This window comes from Cheilinus undulatus, linkage group 11 (assembly GCF_018320785.1).
Source record: "Cheilinus undulatus linkage group 11, ASM1832078v1, whole genome shotgun sequence".
Taxonomy (NCBI): Eukaryota; Metazoa; Chordata; class Actinopteri; order Labriformes; family Labridae; genus Cheilinus; species Cheilinus undulatus.
The window spans coordinates 46,734,777-46,753,453 of record NC_054875.1 but is presented as its reverse complement, the minus strand read 5'-3'; the positions used below and the strand labels follow the sequence as shown (position 1 = coordinate 46,753,453).

Here is an 18,677-nt window from a genome sequence, read left to right as displayed (position 1 = left end):
CAACTCAAGTAATGGCAACTTTAAGCCTCCGTAGAAACACTAAAGGTAGCAGTCCTTATTTCTGCAGCTAATTAGAAAATCTGGCAGACTTGACTCCTTATCTATTGAGTCCTTAATCACACACCAAAATATTTTCACACTTTAATGTGGGCCCACAAAAATAAATACAAAAGCGGGTGTTCTGTCAGATTTTGCTTCCTTGTCAGATTTTGCTACCTATTGACTACTCTAACCCTAACCCAATGGGCGCGACGCTGATGGCGTAGGGCGCATGCGCAGAACCACAAAGTAGCAATTTTTGATAGGTTGCAGGCCTGATATAACTACGTTATGATGCGGGAAGGAGCGTTGGCAGCACCGTGAATGCCGCAGGAACTCACCGAGTAGGATCCAACCGTTAACAGTCTCCTTACTGAACAGATGGTGGTGAAGAAACATTAACAAAAACTCCGTCACTGCCACAGATTTGTCTCTGCTCTCATCCAACATGCAGGTAAATCCACAGCCCTTCGCGGGAAAACAGGAACAAACGTCCTCTCCTCGGGCTCAGCAAAAACTATAACTAGCATAATGCTAACCGATAGTAGCCGAATAGGTTAAAGTCCGTTTTTAAAGCACAAAACTTGTACACAGCTTGTGTTTCAAGAAACCTTATTTACCCTAGAGATGAGCTAGAAATGACTCACTCTAACTCACTGGTAACTTCATAAACTTCGCTAATGACTAGCTGCCATGTTAAACGATAAACTGACAGACTCCTCCTAGCGGCAGAGAGAGCACAGTGCTACGTACACCTAACTGATCTCCCCTCTCTGACGTTTTGTCCCGCCCCTAAGCCAATCACAGTTAAAGAAACTTGATGTCTCTCTACATTGACAAATTAGAAACAGGTATCTAAACTTACACATCAAGATAGTTTGTCACACTTCCCGTTGAGGGAGGTACTTTTCAAACAAACTACAAAATACTCTCAGTTTTAAAGGGACAGTCTACTGTTTTATTAACTGTAATGTTTCTGCTTTTAAGCACATTTTAATGCAGTACATTTTTAAGTATGAATTTTAACTTGGGCTTTTAACAGATTTCAACTTACATTTTAACTCCATGTTTGTAACTTTGGGTTTTAAAAGTTTATATTTTAACTCTGGGATTTATCCCTGGGTTACATCCACATGACTATTCAAGAATGTGCATGGCTGTGTTCATCCACCCTCAGATACAAGGGGTGTCCCGGTCTCTGGCACTCTTTATTTTGGGGTCTGAAAAGGTTGAGAACTACTGCTGTACAGGACTAGCACTGGTGATTTTTTTTTCATAATTTCAGCATTTTGTAATTTCTTTAAAAAAATGACAATGTATTGTACATTTTGAAAAGAGTTTTATTGTACTACAGTATAAATCAATAAAAGAAATGTATTTGTTTCTTTTACAATAGTAGTTATTCATGTTAAATATAAAATGTGGTTAACCCTGCCTAACTTTGCAATTGACCATGGTTTTGCTGACCAAGCTCTTCCCTTCACCCCCTTGTGGCTGTCCTTACCTGGACATTGAAGTGACATGTCGGCCATGACAGCCCTATGTCATCCTCCGCTGCGTTTCGGACGGTTCAGGCCTCCATGTCGTCCATTAATCCCTGATAACTGGACACCTCGAAGGGCATAAACCCGCATGGTCACTTGCCAATGAAAATAATTAATAAAACTACTAATTTATAATTTAATACGTTTTTTGATCAAGATAGAAAGTTTTACTAAAACAGTTGGAACAGGAGGGAAGTGAGTTTTTGCCACACTCCTCTCTCAGTGTTAAGGTGAGCCTGGAAACAAGGCGTACATCGGATATAGAAGATAAGACCGTCTTATGTTGCAGGCCTTAAACCTGGAGTCTGCCATTTTATTTATGTCAGTAAAGTGACGGTTGATGTCGTTCCACAGGCTCCTTAGGCTGGCAGCGCTGTACTCACTGCTCAGAAAATTCAACTGTCTCAGGTTGCTACGGTTACTCCTAACGAAGTAACGGCTAATGGCTGCTGCGCATTAATTTGGAACAGTGTAACTACTTTTTGACTGGAACTACTTGTGAACTTTGAATGGTGTCGATATATCAGAAGTTCATGAACACCAATGGAATTTCCAGAGCCAATCAGAATTGAGTATTCACCGAGACCATGGTATGATTGTGAATAATTTGAATATCTATTTTTAAACAAGAGTTTTTAAATTTGACTCAGTAACTTCTTCTTTCTGGCAAGAGTGCGCCCCCTATTGACCAGCAACCACTGCTGGTTTTTATGCAGTGGCCCCTGAGGGCCCCAAGATCACCAGCACCTAATACTTATCTCAGCCTTGTCCCTTGCTCACAGAGATTTCTCCAGATTCTCTGTATATTTTGATGATTTTATGGACTGTAGATGATGGGATTTTCTAAGTCTTCGCATTTTACAATGAGGAACATTTTTCTGAAATTGTTCCACAATTTTTAGTTGCAGTTTTTCACAGATTAGTGAACCTCTGCCCATCTTTACCTCGGAGACTATTCCCCTCACAATGCTCCTTTTATACCCAGTCATGTTACGAATCTGTTGCCGATTAGCCTAATTGGTTGCAAAACTCTTCTCCAGCTGTTGTCCATTAGTATCTCTTCCTTTTCCAGCCTTTTTTGTCCTGTCCTGACTTTTTTGAGGGATACCATCAACTTATAAATGAGCTAATATTTTCATGAAATGGCAAAATTTCTGTTTCAACATCTGATATGTTGTTCATGTTCTGTTGTGAATCAAATATGAATTCATGAGATTTGACAATCGTAAGGAGGCCTCGACTCCTGCAGCTCTCTCTCTGGTCTCCATCTGCTGGTCTGGTTCTGACTGAACTATTAAACTCTGACCACATATCTGCTTTAGCCTCTTTAATTAAGAATATTTTCACTTTATAATACATGGATGACAGCTTTAGGAACATAACAAGTCCTTACCAGAGAAGAGGAGAGCATTGCAGATCATTCTGAGTTTGATAATACAGACGATCAGATACTTCAGGAGGACTCTCTCTGTCTCTGTTCAATCAAACAGGAAGCTGATGTCTATTTCTGTCTAGTTTGTAGAAACACCTCCACCACGCTGATGATGATAATAAGGATGAAGGCAGGCGTAGGAGGAAGGTTTCCACAAACTGGAGCCTGCTCCTGCAAACCGGAGCCCACTCCTGCACAACAGAGCCAAATCCTACACAGCAGAGCCCACTCCTGCACACCAGAGCCAAATCCTGCACAGCAGAGCCCACTCCTACAAATGGGAGCCCACTCCTGCAAGCTGGAGCCCACTCCTGCACACCTGAGCCCACTCCTGCACACCAGAGCTCACTCCTGCACACCAGAGCCCTATTCCTGCACACCAGAGCCCACTCTTGCACACCAGAGCCCACTCCTGCACACCAGAGCTCACTCCTGCACACCAGAGCCCACTCCTGCACACCAGAGCCCACTCCTGCACACCAGAGCTCACTCCTACAAATGGGAGCCCACTCCTGCACATTGGAGCCCGCTCCTGCCAACTGGAGCCAACTCCTGCACACTAGAGGGCACTCTTGCACACCAGAGTGCACTCCTACAAACACCAGAGCCCACTCCTACAAACACCAGAGCCCACTCCTGCACACTGGAGCCCACTCCTGCAAACTGGAGCCCACTCCTGCACACTAGAGGGCACTCTTGCACACCAGAGCCCACTCCTACAAACAGGAACCTACTCCTTCACACTGGAGCCCACTCCTGCCAACTGGAGCCAACTCCTGCACACTAGAGGGCACTCTTGCACACCAGAGCGCACTCCTACAAACACCAGAGCCCACTCCTACAAACACCAGAGCCCCATTCCTGCACACCAGAGCACACTCCTGCACACCAGAGCGCACTATTGTACACCAGAGCCTATTCCTGCACACCAGAGCCCACTCCTGCACACCAGAGCGCACTCCTGCACACCAGAGCCCATTCCTGCACACCAGAGCCCACTCCTGCACACCAGAGCCCATTCCTGCAAATGGGAGCCCACTCCTGCACACCAGAGCCCACTCCTGCACACCAGAGCCCATTCCTGCAAATGGGAGCCCATTCCTGCAAATGGGAGCCCATTCCTGCACACCAGAGCCCACTCCTGCACACCAGAGCCCATTCCTGCAAATGGGAGCCCACTCCTGCACACCAGAGCCCATTCCTGCACACCAGATTCCACTCTTGCACATTCCAGGGTTATCAGAGTTAACTAGATCAAGATTGCAATTTCAGCTGAAATTGCATGGGGATGCTGAGAGCTGAATTGTGGAAGAACTGCTGCAAATAGTCAAAGCACAAAAATAGCTGAAAATAGTATAAAAATATCATAAAATAGCATAAAACAGCATAAAAGTAGCTGAAATGGCCTAAAAATAACTGAAAGTAGCTTTAAAATAACTGAAAATAACATAAAAATAGTCAATTTTGGCCTAAAAGTAGCTGAAATTTGCATTCGATGACTAAAAAAGCATAGAAATAGCATGAAAGTAGCTATATTTTAAAACTTATTAAAGCTGGAATTGAGAAAAGTCATAGCAATCAAATGATGAAGAAACGGAATTTTTAAAAGTTTAAATGGTGTCGATACGACAAAGTATGAAGGAGGAGATAGCCGGCACGGAAGAAGAATAATAAACAAAATGGCCGACGCAAATATCAATAGTGTGGATGCTCAGCATCCCCACTAATGATGTGGCTGCTATACTTTCTCTTCTTCAGTCATGTAAAAACCTTTCTGATTTTATCTCTCATTGGTTGTTTATCCTCTATATCATACTCTGCATGCTGTCGACTCAATGTGGCCTGAACCGATTTATCAGAACAACAATGAGTCTGACAGGAAACCTGCAGGAAATAGATGGGGTTATCATCAGAAATTAACTTCCTGGTCTGTTACAGAGAAAAAGCTGCAAAGAAACGGTCAGAGTTTAAACATGACCATCCAGCAGGCGTTCATCTGGGTCTTCTTCCTCTGTGAGTACATTTAGATATTAATAAATATATGAATACCAGTAAATTAAGCCTTTTGTCTGTGTCTCTCTGGGTGATAATGGGGACATTCTTCTCCTCTTTCTTCATCCCTCTGTCACATTTAAATGTTTTCATGGTTGCTGTCTGATTTCCAGCTCCAGCTGAGTTTCCCTTCCCGCAATAATCGATCCAGAACTCTGATCCATAACCCTCCCTGGATGCCACCAGTCTGTCTCTCTCTCTTAACCCTGTTTAACCTCCCTTCTGGTCTGGCTCTAGGCCCCAGGGAGTGGGCCCTGCCCGGTTGTGATGAGTTGATAGCATTGGTTACCTGGCACTTTTTAACGCCTAATCATGCCACTATTATCAGCCACTTTTCATCATCATTTTTAAATAATTAGTGCCCATTTTTGCCATTTTACACCAATTTTTAAACATTTTAACCCCTTTTCCTCACTTTTCTTTACCAATTTTTACTACTTTTAGCCCATGTCTGCCACTTCTTAATCCCATTTCACCTTTTCAGTCCATTTTGTCCACTGTAAAGCCATTTCTGCCATTTTTAACCCTTTACAGCCACTTTAAACCAATTTCTGCCGCTTTTTCTATGTTTCCAAATCAATTCTTACATTTCCTGCCTTTTTTTTTTTTTTTTTTTACCTCTGATGATCCATTATTACCACTATTAACCCCTTTTCACCACTTTTTTACACCCAACATGTTGTCAAATATAACCACATTTCACTATTTTCTATCCCCATTTTGTGACTTTTAACCCATTTTAGCCACTTTACTAATTTTCTGTCTCTGTTAAAGACCCTGTAAAGGAAAAATAGATCTTTATTTAGCTTTGTTGTATGACAGGTCACTGTGTTATGAACCCTTAGATCAAATTTCAGCTAAAAAAAAAAACAAATGATCTCTGTGTATAACATTAAGCTTCAAAATTATGAAAAATGAGGCCGTAAAATCTGCTCCAGGATGGTGTGGGTGTGTCTGTTGAATGAGCTGAAGCCACGCCCACTCAGGAGAATTATGAACCTTCAAATTAAAAAAAAAAGTTCCACTCACATCATTAGCCCACCCCCTGAACTTTTGTAGACCTTAGAAGAAGATACTAAGTCCATTTTCTGGCTCAAATATCTGTTACGATGCTCTAAATGATCCATAGACCTAGGCCTGGGCAATATGGCCTAAAACTTTAATCCCCCATTTTCCTAAAAAAAACAAAACAAACAAAAACAAAAGAAACAAAAAAAAAAAACACCGATTTACAATTCTAATCTATTTTTTCTTATCCTTGTTTAAAAACACACACAAATGACCAAAAAAAGCATGTTTTTATTTTATTTTATGAATTAAATGTAACACATGTTAGCTGAATTTTCCTCTTGGGTAAGAGCAAGCTGCTCCTATAGTTTTAGGTTTCACTTCTGTAAAGCTGAGGTGAGTCAAGTTTTAATCGACTACACCTTATTTCATATCTGAGGGTTTCACAAAGCCCTCAATAAACGTTAACAGATAAAGACTTTTATTGTGAAGGAATTGTTGGTAGTAGCGTTTTTATCATTGTTCAACTCAGTTTCTGCAGCGGTACCGGAGACTTTCTGCAAGTGCAGCGTTTACAGCCGCATCTCTACATACATCTCTGTCTCATTTAGCGCCACAGCTCGCTTCTAAACACATTTGTAACTGTTGTTAAAGTGGAATCACTGCAGCGCTGAGCTAAAAACAAACCAAGGTGACCCAGCTTGAGTTAAAGCCCCAGACAGACCGACAGATAGGCTTTGCAAAGTGAACACAGTCCTTATTATTACAGACATTAAACTAAGAGAAGAGAACACAGGTTTAACCTGTTGACTGTATTACAGTTTAAATACAGCGGGATGAGTGAGTGATGTTCAGTTACGTGGCTGCTTTTACAGTTAGAGGGAAACTCACTGCTAACTGGATTCAGAATAAGCCATTTCCCATCACTTTGCTAGCTAGTGGCTGCATCATGCCTCACGTGGACTCTTCAGTGATGTAGAAATCCATTACATGGCAGAATTTTAACAGTTGACAGTACTGATACTGGTTTACTGCCCAGTGCCCACCACTAGATTTTAGTGTTACTGACTACTTTAAGTGTGTGTTTGATGGATGTAGTAGTCTTGTCAGTTCTGTAGTGAGACACGCTTTGGCCACTCGGCTTCATGTCTTTGACTGAGACATTGACACACATTTACCGTGCTGCTATGTTTAGTTGCCACAGCTTTTAAACAAATATTGCAGCGTGCTGTGGTGTGTTCATGGTCCGAAGCTGCAAACCTGAACCAGGTCCAAACAGATGATGAAAATATACAGTTCTTATGGGACGAATCTCAGGATTTGCGCCGGTAGCCGTGCTGTTGTGTGTGCGTCTCCGAGGTGAAGGAGGGGGAGAGAGGGTGTAAACTACGGGAGCCCCTGGAGGAGAGAAAGAGGAGCGAGGAGGAATATTGGAAAACCTAGATTTTCATTTTTTAATTTGTCCTAAGCAAAAAAAACTCAAATTAATCGATAAAACCGATATATCACATAGGCCTGCATAGACCACTGTATGAACAAAAAACTGCATTTAACTGACAGTTAACTTTCAATAAAGGCAGTGACATCAGCTAACAACAGACTGGACTGAGATGAACTGCTCTGTGGTTTAATGTTGTAGTGTTAGAGGGGTGGGGTCATTCCCACTGTGGGCTCAACATCACAGAGATAACAAATTATTCCTGTTAACCCATCTTTGCCACTTCTTAATCTGATTTCGTCACCTATTTTGGCAATTTCTGCCACTTTTAAGCCATTTTTTCAACTTTATCCTTTCTTTAAATTTTATGCCCATTCTTGTCACTTTTAACCCATCTCACCTTTTCTGCCCATTTCATCCACTGTAAAGCCATTTTGTCACTTTTAAACCCTCCTCGCCACTTTTTCTGCCTGTTTCTAAACCAATTCTTGACACTTCCTGTCTTATGTTGCCCCTGTTGACCCATCATTACCACTATTAACCCCTTTCCACAATTCTTACCTATATTTTCTGTCTAATATAACCACATTTCACTATTTGTTGTACCGATTTTTGCTACTTTTAACCCATTTTCCACTTTATTATAGATCTCACCTCTTGTTTTTGCCCATTTCTTCCACTTTTATTCCATTTGTGTTCCCTGTAAACCTTTTCTGCCTGTTTCTAAACAAATTCTTGATACTTCCTGGTTCCTGCCTTTTGTTGACCCATTATTTCAACTACCAGTTTTTTACCAGCTACCAGCTGTTTTTGTAAATTATCTCAGTCATTTTTGCCACTTATAAGGGCCAATCCCATTTCTACCCCTTAACCCTCCCCCTTGTCCCTTGAAACAGTGGTAAGGGGAATGAAAACCTCCCCTTAAGAAATGAGACGCCACATGGTTGCAGATATTTATCAGCAATGCTCACACATTGCCAATAAATATCTGCAACATCAGAGGTGACAATAAAGCTTCAACCATCTGGTTCATACTATGGATCTCTATGGTGATCCTTGCCATTTATCTGTACAGTTACTAGCTCTGGTTTACACATGTACATAAGTGCTTTTCAAACTTTTTTCACCCAAAGCACACCATATTTAAATCGATACAAAACAGACTTTTCAAATAATGTTACGGTCAAGGTGGCCTATGAGGGGAAATAAAGGGGAGAACTTTCTGGGGCCCAGCCAACTGGGTGATCATGGAGATGGCAAAACTGGGCAAATAGTGGCAAAACAAAGTCAGAAATGGCTAAAAATTGGTATAAAAGTGGCCAAACAATGGGTTCAAATTGGCAAAAACTTGCTGAAAGTGGCAAAATAGTGGCAAAAAATGGGTCACAAGTGGTCTAAAAGGGTTAAATAATGCTGAAAAGTGGTAAAAATGGGTTAAAAGTGATTTTTTAAAAGGGCAAAAGTGGTCAAACAAAGGCAAAAGTGGGCAAATATTGGCAAGAAAGTGGCATAAATGGGTTGAAAGTGTCCAAAAGGTGGCAAAATAGATCACAAGTGGCAAAAAAGTGTTAAGATTACTAAGAGGTGGTAAAATGTAGTCAAAAGTGATGGGAAAAAATTTGCAAAAAATGGCCAAACAATAGCAAAATTGGGTGAAAAGTGGCAAAAAAAAGTAGCAAAAAGTGGCCCCTTTATCCCCCCATACGGGCTGAGAAAAACAAACCCAGAGAGAGGTGACTCCACTCTCTGTTAGTGAAATTATTACTCACTGATATATTTATGCAGGAAATATCCTAAATCTGACATTTCAATGTTGTACACATTAAAACCTGCTGCATGCAAGTGTCACCACAAGGGGCGCCTTAATTGGTGAACAGGTGCATCTTAAAAAACTAGAATATCATGAGAAAGTTCAACTTTTCCTGTGATATAATTGAAGAAGTGAAACGTCCATGTATCCTAGATTAATCTCATATAAAGTGAATTATTTAAGACTTTGTTTTTGTTGTAATGTTGATGATTACAGCTTACAGCTCATGAAAACCAAAACGGTTCTAACATCCCTCACTGTTAATCAGCTCTGCAGGGAGGAAGCTCTAATTTCCTCGAGGACCAAACCACATCATATGTTCCATACGTCAGAACTGAAGGAGAGGATGTAACCATGGACTGTCCCACTTCTTCAGGCTCCAGTCCAAAGTTCTTCTGCAGAGAGGAGTGCACAGAGAAAGACATCCTGATAAGCTCGGCAGATCCCAGCACTTGGACAGGCAAATACGGTATCATGTGGACTAGTGTGACACCAGAGACACCAGATAAAGGGATTTTCAAAGTGAAAATCTCTCAGCTGACCAAGTCAGATTCAGGCCTGTACCGGTGTGGCGTGGGTGGATCTACATCGTCAGCATCATACACGTACATCGAACTCATAGTTGTAGACGGTGAGTTTTAATCTGAAGATCTTGTGTATAAGCCAGGTGAAAGTCTTCTAGGTTTAAGTGGATTAATAACCAGTTCTGATCTAGTGACACAGTTCTACCCTCAGTGTTGTTTTATCCTGTTGTTTTATTCCACAGTGATGCTGAACGGTCAGAGGAAACATGCATCCATCTCCATGAAGCCTGGAGGAAACTTGGTGGTTGACTGCTACATTGAATCCCAACTACCTGTCACAAGTTTCTTCCTCTGCACCCCAGAAGAGTGTTTGAACATTCCCATCATTATGACGCAGTTCACTGTGCTGATCGGAAGATTCACCTTCACATATATAGACATTACAAGAGCCAAATGTATGTATGTGAGCATCTCAAAGCTGAAGGAGTCGGACTCAAGAACCTACCGCTGTGGTCTGAAACTGCTCGGGCAGATGAAGGAGAGATCATTCCATCTGTCCGTCACAGACGGTGAGATGTTCAGTGAAGTCTTTTCACTATTTTAGTGATTCCAGTCTAACTTTTTCAGTGAGCCAGCAGCAGCTGTTGGAGTCCATCTTTTGGGGGGGGGTGTGAAAGTCTCTCAGATGGGCCAAGTACGCTGCCTCTCAGCCAATGGCAGCTCATCTCTCTATCATTATTAGAAACAGTGTTGGGTAGCGTTACTTTAGAAACTAACTCGTTAGATTACTGCGTTACATACTGAGAAAAGTAACTCATTACGTAACTGCGTTACCTATTTCCAAAACTAACACGTTAGAGTACTTTTACGTTACTAAATATTAAAACCCTTTAGCCACTTGTTCCACTCAGTGGTCGTAAAAACAACTGCACGTCTGCATTTGAATGTGCAGACTCTAATGCCAATTTAAAGTATAATCTACAGCCCATAATCTGCATCTCTGCAGCCTGAGAACACCACCTACAGACAGGAAAACTTATACAGCTCTTTAACATGCTCACAAACTGACAGCAAGATGAGCAGAGGCAGACAGAATCACTGGAATGCTGTGCGTAATAACAGCGCGTAATTGGAACGGCTGCACAGCTGATTCAATGAAAGCAAACGGAGCTTTTAAACTTACGTTTCACCAGGATGCTGTTCTTGTCCCTTTCATCCAAAAATCCATCATAATGGGGATAATTCCACAGTGTCATGCTGTCCTCTCTATCATCTTGTTGGCTCAACAAGCTAACAATGCACGCGTAATGGCAGAGAATGTTTACCTTCCGCTGATATGGCGTTACGTGCCAACCTGACAACAGGAAGTGAAAAGGACAAACAAGTGCTTAAAGGAGCTTCCTTTTTCTCTCATTCCCGTATGTTACTGTCCTTTGATGGAAACTCTTTAAGAGAGGCTGGAACTGGTTGGGTTCCACCCACTCTTCTTGGAAAAAGCCTCCAACATCCCCAGCATCAACAACATTCCATCCTTGCATTTAAAGATTGATGTCATCCTTGAAGTTTAAAAATGTTCCATCCTTGCCTTTGAACATGACATTATCCATTAAGATTATAAATCACTCCAGTCTTTCATTAAGGATGATTTCTTACTTTAAAGCCAATAAAACATTCCATCCTTACCTTTAAAGATTATGAAATTGATAAAGCATCACATCCTTGCCGTTGAAGAGGATGCCATCCTTTAAAGTTAATTAAACATCCCATTCTTGTGTTTAAAGATGATGTCCCTCTTAGAGTTAAAAAAAACATTCCATCCTTGCCTTTAGAGATCATGACATCATCTAAAGTTTATGTAACATGCCATCCTTGCCTTTGAAAAGGATGTCATCCTGAAAGTTTACAAGACATTTCATTCTTTTGTTTAAAGATTCCATCCTTTACAACCTATAAAACATTCCATCCTTGCCTTTAAGGATGTCTTCATTAAAAGAATATAAAACATCCAATCCTTGCTGGCGAAGGTGATTTCATCATTTAAGGTTATAAAACATTACATACTTGCCTTTAAACATGATGTTATCCTGTTAAGATTTTAAAACATTCCAGTCTTTCCTCAGGAATGTTGTCTTACTTTAAAGCCTATAAAACATTCCATCCTTGCCTTTAAACATGATGTTATCCTTTTAAGATTATAAATCTGCTTTGGTCTGATCAGCTGCTCTGATTGGTCCTTTAAACCATTGATGCTGTGGAGGTCTGCTTATTAAGGTAGACGCATGCATCACAATGTCTGGGATAGCATCAGACCTCTTCTTATCTGAACTAGCCACTTTCTGCTGATGGACTCATAACCCCCTGAAAATGTCTGACCCCTGCAGCGTACATCGGGAGACCCCACTCTGCTCTGTAATGCCTGAAAGTCAGAGTAACATCATCTGCTCTTCATCATCTGATCTCATTGTGTCTCCTCTCTCTTCATCAGCTTTAAAACCAAAGCTGGAAACTTCAACATCAATCCCAACATCCACAGACAGCGCCAAGAGTCCTGAACCAGGAAGCCCCTCTCCCACACCAAAACCCACAAACATCACTCAACCATCTGCACAAGCCACATCAGGTATGATGAGAGACGGTCCACAAGGCAGACAATCTGCAGGACAGTTTGAACAATGACACAACATTTTCACCCTCCGTTTAAACAAAAAAAGGAACTATACTCACAACAGTGATAGTTTGATGCTTATCTATTAGTCTCACTCATGTTTCTCACGGTCAGACTTGAAGTAAAGAATGCTTCCAAGGAGTCATACTCAAGGCCAGTACCTACGGCCTACTGTTTATTAAAAATGGATCCCATCAACTGCTTTTGATCATGATGTCATACTTTGAAGTTATAAAGCATTCAATCCTTGCCTTTAAAGATCATGTCATTTCTTAAAGTTTGTAAAACATTTCATCCTTGCCTTCAAAGATGTTGTATTCCTTAAAACTTATAAACATTTCATTTTTGATTTTAAGAATATAATCCTTTGAAGGCTTTGAACATTCCACACTTTCAATTAAAGGTAATTTGATCCTTTAAAGTTTTTCGAACATTGCATCCATTCCATTGAAGATGTCATTATTTAAATTCTATAAAATATTCCATCCTTGCCTTTAAAAATCATAGAAACTTTGAGGGTTTATAAAAACATTCCATCTTTGCATTTAAAGGATGTCATCCTTTTAAGACTATAAAACATTTCAACCTTGCCTTTGAAGATGTCAAACTTAGTCGTGTATGAAACATTCCATTCTTACCTTTAAAGCCTATAAAGGTTTACATTTTCCCTTAAAAACCTTATCCTTTAAAGCCTATTAAACATTTCATCCTTGCCTTCAAAGATGATGTCATCCTCTAAAGCCTATAAAACATTCCATCCTTGACTTTAAACATGCTTTGAAATTCTATACTTGCAATCAAAGGTTACTTCATCCTTTGAAATTTGTTAAACATTCCATCCTTGACTTTGAAGATGGTGTCATCCTTAAAACTTATAAACATTTCATCTGTGTCTTTAAAGATGTCATCCTTTGAAGGCTTTGAAAATTCCATACGTGCAATTAAAAGGCATTCCATCCTTTAAAGTTTGTAAAGCATTCTATTCTTGCCTTTGAAGATGTCAAGTTAAATTCTATCAAACATTCCCCCCTTGCCTTTAAAAATTATGGTATCTTTGAGGGTTTATAAAAACATTCCATCCTTGCATTTCAAAAGGATGTCAACCTCTAAAGCCCAGGAAAATGTCATCCTTGCCTTTAAAGATTTCATACTTTTCCCTTTAGGAAATGTTCCATTCTTACCTTCAAAGCCTATAAAACTTTCCATTGTTGCCTTAAAAACTTTATCCTTTAAAGGCTATAAAACATTTCATTCTTGTCTTCAAAGATGATTTCATAATTTAAAGTTATAAACCATTCCATCCTTGCCTTTATAGATATATTTTGAAGGTTTTGAACCTTCCATATTTGCAATTAAAGATAACCTTATCCCTTAAAGTTTGTAAAATATTCATTCCTTGCCTTTGAAGATGTCATTCTTTAAAGCCTATTAAACATTTCATCCTTGCCTTTAAAGATGTTGTTCTTTACAGTTTAAGGAAAAATTCCATTCATACCTTCAAAGCCTCTAAAACTTTCCATTTTGCCTGCCTAAGATCTAATCACTTAAAGGTTATAAAGCATTCCACTCTACACCTTCAAAGATTATGTTGTCCTTTAAAGTTTATAAAACATTCCATCCTTGCCTTGCAAGATTACGTCATCCACCCATCCATCTAAAGTCTATCAGAGTCAGAGTCAATCAGTGATTCAGGTGTTTATCGAGGTTTTAAACAGCCTTTCTCTTGTCTCTAACATCCCACAGACGGTCTGGTGTATGTGCTCGTGGTTCTTGTCATCATCATCATCGTCTTGGGGTTGGCGCTTATTCTAGTCTTTACTCACAGGAACATCAGACCTCTGGGTAAGGAAACAGGAAACACACAGCATCTAACCTTTTATTTTAACCCTGAACCATGTTAAAGCCAGGACAAAGTTAGGTTTAAATCTGTTACTAGAAGGACACAGTGAAGGTTTCTGATCTCTTTCCATGACCTGTTGAATGTTTTACTGGGTTTAAATCAGCCACAAACCAGCAGACTGACTGAAAACCTTTCTGTTTCACAGGTTTGAACTGCAGAGGACAGAGAGACAGCTTGAACATGGAGGTAGCCTTTCATCTCAGTATTTACAGTTAACGTGTTCATTATTATGCATTTTTCCCTTGTTTAATCATGAATTAACTGTGGTTAACCACATTTTTTGGACAGCTGAGTTCAGTTTCACAGGCCTGATTACTGCCAGACACGTTGAATCCAGAAGCCCTTTAAACAGAACCTGTGACAAAGTGATCAAGCATCTGTGATCTGTTATCACAGATGCTTGTTTGCAGTTGTTGCCACCAATGTTGGAACAGCCAGTTATAAGGTTTAGGGGGTAATGCCTTTTTCACATAGGGCCAGGTAGGGTTGGATCGCTTTTTTCCCTTATTGAACGAAATCTTAATTTAAAAAACTGACTTTTGTATTTACTCAGGTTATCTTTGAAAACAAAACAGAAATGGGGCAAACACTTTTTTCACAGCACTATAGTTTTGTTCTCTGATAAAACTCTTCTGTTTCAGATCCCAGCTTATGAAAACCATCTCCCCACCTCTGGGATTGAAGAGTCCGTCTACGAGAGTTTAGATCAAGCCAACACAGAGCAAAGCTACTCCACACTCGGCTACAGATCACAGGATGCTGCTAAAAGTTGTCCTTAGGATATTTACCCATAAATTATACTATGGCTGTTGGAACAAATTTTGGGCGTTGAATATGATTTGAATTTTAGAATGCCTTTGGAACATTTTTCATTGTTGACCAACAGTGCTAAAATAACTGAGAGACCTCTAAATGATGCAGCTGGCCGTGTGAACCACCCATTATTTCTCCATTGCAATCTGTAAAGCATTGAAGGAGGGCCCTCTAGTGGAGAAATGTGTAACTACATAGTGATTAAGGCACTGGCAACTGAAATTTTTGTATGTATGTATTGATTAAATGATAATATATGTGCATAAATATTCTATCATTCAAAATCTGCAAATAATAAATTAATTATACTACATAACATGCACATTAACCACATAAGATTATGAATTATAAGTTGTGTACTGATATTTATTTTTAGGGGATTTTGGAATAATGTTTATCACAGCTGGGTCACGTTGATCAGCCAAAGCAGACACAACTGAAGTCATTTTTGACAAAGCCAGTGGTCTTCCAGAGAATCAAATAAAGGTTACTGTTTATGCTGAAGTACTTACGTTAACTTTGGTTTTAACAATGTAATTTTTAGCAAATGTAGTTAAAGTTATAGTAGCTACATTAGCTACATAGATGGCAAAGCTAAATTAGCTTAAGCAGGCTTAGCGTAAGCTAACAAAGCAGGTGTAGCTTCCTTAGCTCTAGCTACTTTAGCTATGTTACCCCTGTAGTGTTGAGAGAATTGACATTCTGGTGTTATTACATTACTGTCCTGAAGCTGAAAGAACAGTACCATGGCTTAATGCTCCTTTATTGAGGCTTGTTAAACATTTATCCTAAGGTGATATAACAGAGTATGACATGTCTTAAATCTGCCCTGGCAGCAGGCAGGTTTATTTTCGTATGTGGTTTTAAGTTGTTTTTTTTCTCTCTCTCTATTGTTCCATGGCAATAGAAGGGTGTACAAAGGATATCCACTTAAAATGGTAATAACAAAAAAACAACATTGCGACTCGCAGAGGTGCGAAGAGCTTCTTGATGATGCGAGCACGTTTTTGTAAACATGATGTTACATAATGGAGACAAGTAGAGGTGAAACCTCTTGGTGAAATTCTAAGCACAGCAAGGGGGTTTTTGCTTTGGGTGAACTTCCTTTACCTCGGCAGGTGACCTTTTGGATGAACTTTGAGATCTGGTAAACTATAGTGACCTTATAAATGCTAAACTTAAATTCAACATAGGGTTTCCCCCTAAAGTCGGGTTTCAAAGATTACCTTTCCTGGAAGTCACAGTACAGGTGGAGACCTAGCGTACCTTATAAAAAGGCCTCAAAAGTCCAACCATAGGTTCCGATTGGCATGTACCTGTTCTTCGGTCCTGAGACCTTCTGTGGGCGATCGGTGATACCTCCTATCAGTGAACAAACCAGTTAAGGGTCATTACTACTTGTAAGTGGAAAGGAAACTCCTCTACAAACGAGGGTGTGAACAGACACTAACAAGTACTACCCAACAGCTGTTAAACGTCAGGGAGACCCATGCTGGTATTTTGCTCACCGAAGGTTGAGTCAGCTGATGAGAGTAAACAGTCTCCTTGGTCCGGGATGCAGGACTAAATTTGACCGAATCTATCTTTTTTGGTTTCAACTCGTGAGTTTTTAACCTTTTTGAATTTTTGGTGCCTATATTCTCATTTTGAAACAATATGTTTTGTTTTTGCTTTAAAATTGAATTTTAAATCTTTTCTTGTTCATGTAATCATTTAAATTTTCATATAATCCATTTTCTTTGCTGTTGATGCCTGTACTCCTCAATGAAATTTGCTGAGTCTAATCAACTCAGGTTTTATTTTTGAATTTCTTGAGTATTTTTTGTACATATTTTTGCTAAAGCTTTGTCAAAATAAAAAGGTTTTTTAAACCCCAATTTTAGTTCTTGGTTGGATTTTGTCCGCAAAACTTCTGGATTAACTCAACACGCTTTTGAGGATTTACATTTTTTCTGGTTTTTGTCAAATTATTGTGGACATAAATTCGTCGCAGGAGGGTTTTTCTTCCAACCACACAAGGCCCTTGTAGCTGAGTCCCAAGAGTTGACACGGCTTCTCTCTCTGTTCTTTCTAACATGCAACAGGCTCATTCTTACACACACACAAAGGCTTAGAGTTGTAGAGTTACAGTGCTTAACAAATTTATTAGACCACCCTAACCCTAACCAAAGTAAGGTTTATGCCACAGCTGTCCTAAATTGACAGCATTGGTAATTACCAAAATCATTTTTTTTATGTTTCTGCAATGGTTAATACACCAATATGTAGAAGCTCTTTAACCAAAATGATATTTTTAATGCTAAAATATAATTATTATTGTTATCCATGAATTTTCAAATTCAATGATTTACAAAAAAACTGACAAAATAGTAAAGCACATTAATATTTCTTGATTAATTTGTCAAATTATAGTTATTTACTTGCATTCCTGAACAGAAAAATTAGTTTTAGTGGTTGAATGTTATGCTTGATTACTTTCTGACTTCTCAGAGAAGCCCAGTGAGCCGGCTCAGATTTGGGTGAATTCGGTTTGAAATTCCTCATTCCTGTTCAAAATGGTAAAATGTGGAGAGCTCACTGAAAATGAAAGAGTCTGCATTAAAGCACTTCATCATGCTGGATAGTCTCTGAGACAAATATGACAGGTGCTCTAATACATTTGTTAAGCACTGTATGTTGAAGCTCAGAGTTCTTGCTGCCTACTGGGTGCAGAAAACTGTCAGGATTAAAACAGTCCTTGTGACTTTTCAGTACTCAGTATTTTATCCTGGATCTCGTAACAGTAGGTACATAGGCAACACTGATAAATTTGCTTAAGTAGACATAGTATTAACTAACGTAGCTAGCATTTCTCTTAAGCTATAGCTACATTAGCTGAGCAGTGTTTAATTTTGGCATCTATTATTAATGTTAGTTTTAGTTTTAGTCTTTAAATGGAATGTCTTTTAGTTTTAGTCACATTTTAGTCATTTCTATCCTTTTTAGTTTTATTCTACTTTTAGTCGACGAAAACTCAAAACATTTTAGTCGAGTTTTAGTCCATAAAAAGTCCTCACGTTTTAGTCTGAACTTTTAGTCCAAGCATTTTTCTTGCCTAAATCTGGTAACAAGTCCTGGTAGTATGTTCTCTGCACCCTGCAAACCTGGGGTCTCTGCTTTCTACAGCTGAGAGGCAGAGTAGATGCAGATACATTGTTTCTTGACAGATTTACCCACAGTGGAGAAATATCACAGATTTTGAATGTCTGACGAAAACATTACATTTTAGTCTAGTTTTAGTCATTTTGATGAAAACTAAACTTAGTTTTTGTCAGTTTCAGTCATCACAGATCTATTTTTGTTAGTCTTAGTCGACTAACCTCTTTGTAAAACAAGCTAACAAGTTTCAGGAGTGAGAAAAGTGGAAGAAAATTAAGAATACCCTCTGGTGGGACACTCCTGGGGCCTCATGT

At 39.5% G+C, this 18,677-nt stretch overlaps 1 protein-coding gene across 1 annotated transcript; it reads left to right on the top strand.

Moving 5' to 3' along the window:
- Positions 1 to 358: 358 nt before the first annotated feature.
- LOC121516985 lies at positions 359 to 17,091 on the top strand. The gene is made up of 8 exons (XM_041798455.1): positions 359 to 493; positions 4,954 to 5,028; positions 9,592 to 9,954; positions 10,090 to 10,416; positions 12,333 to 12,467; positions 14,256 to 14,354; positions 14,558 to 14,598; positions 15,054 to 17,091. Exons 2-8 carry the CDS (start codon positions 4,989 to 4,991, stop codon positions 15,189 to 15,191), a joined length of 1,143 nt encoding a protein of 380 aa, XP_041654389.1. The 5' UTR covers positions 359 to 493; positions 4,954 to 4,988; the 3' UTR covers positions 15,192 to 17,091.
- The last annotated feature ends 1,586 nt before the right edge of the window (positions 17,092 to 18,677 follow it).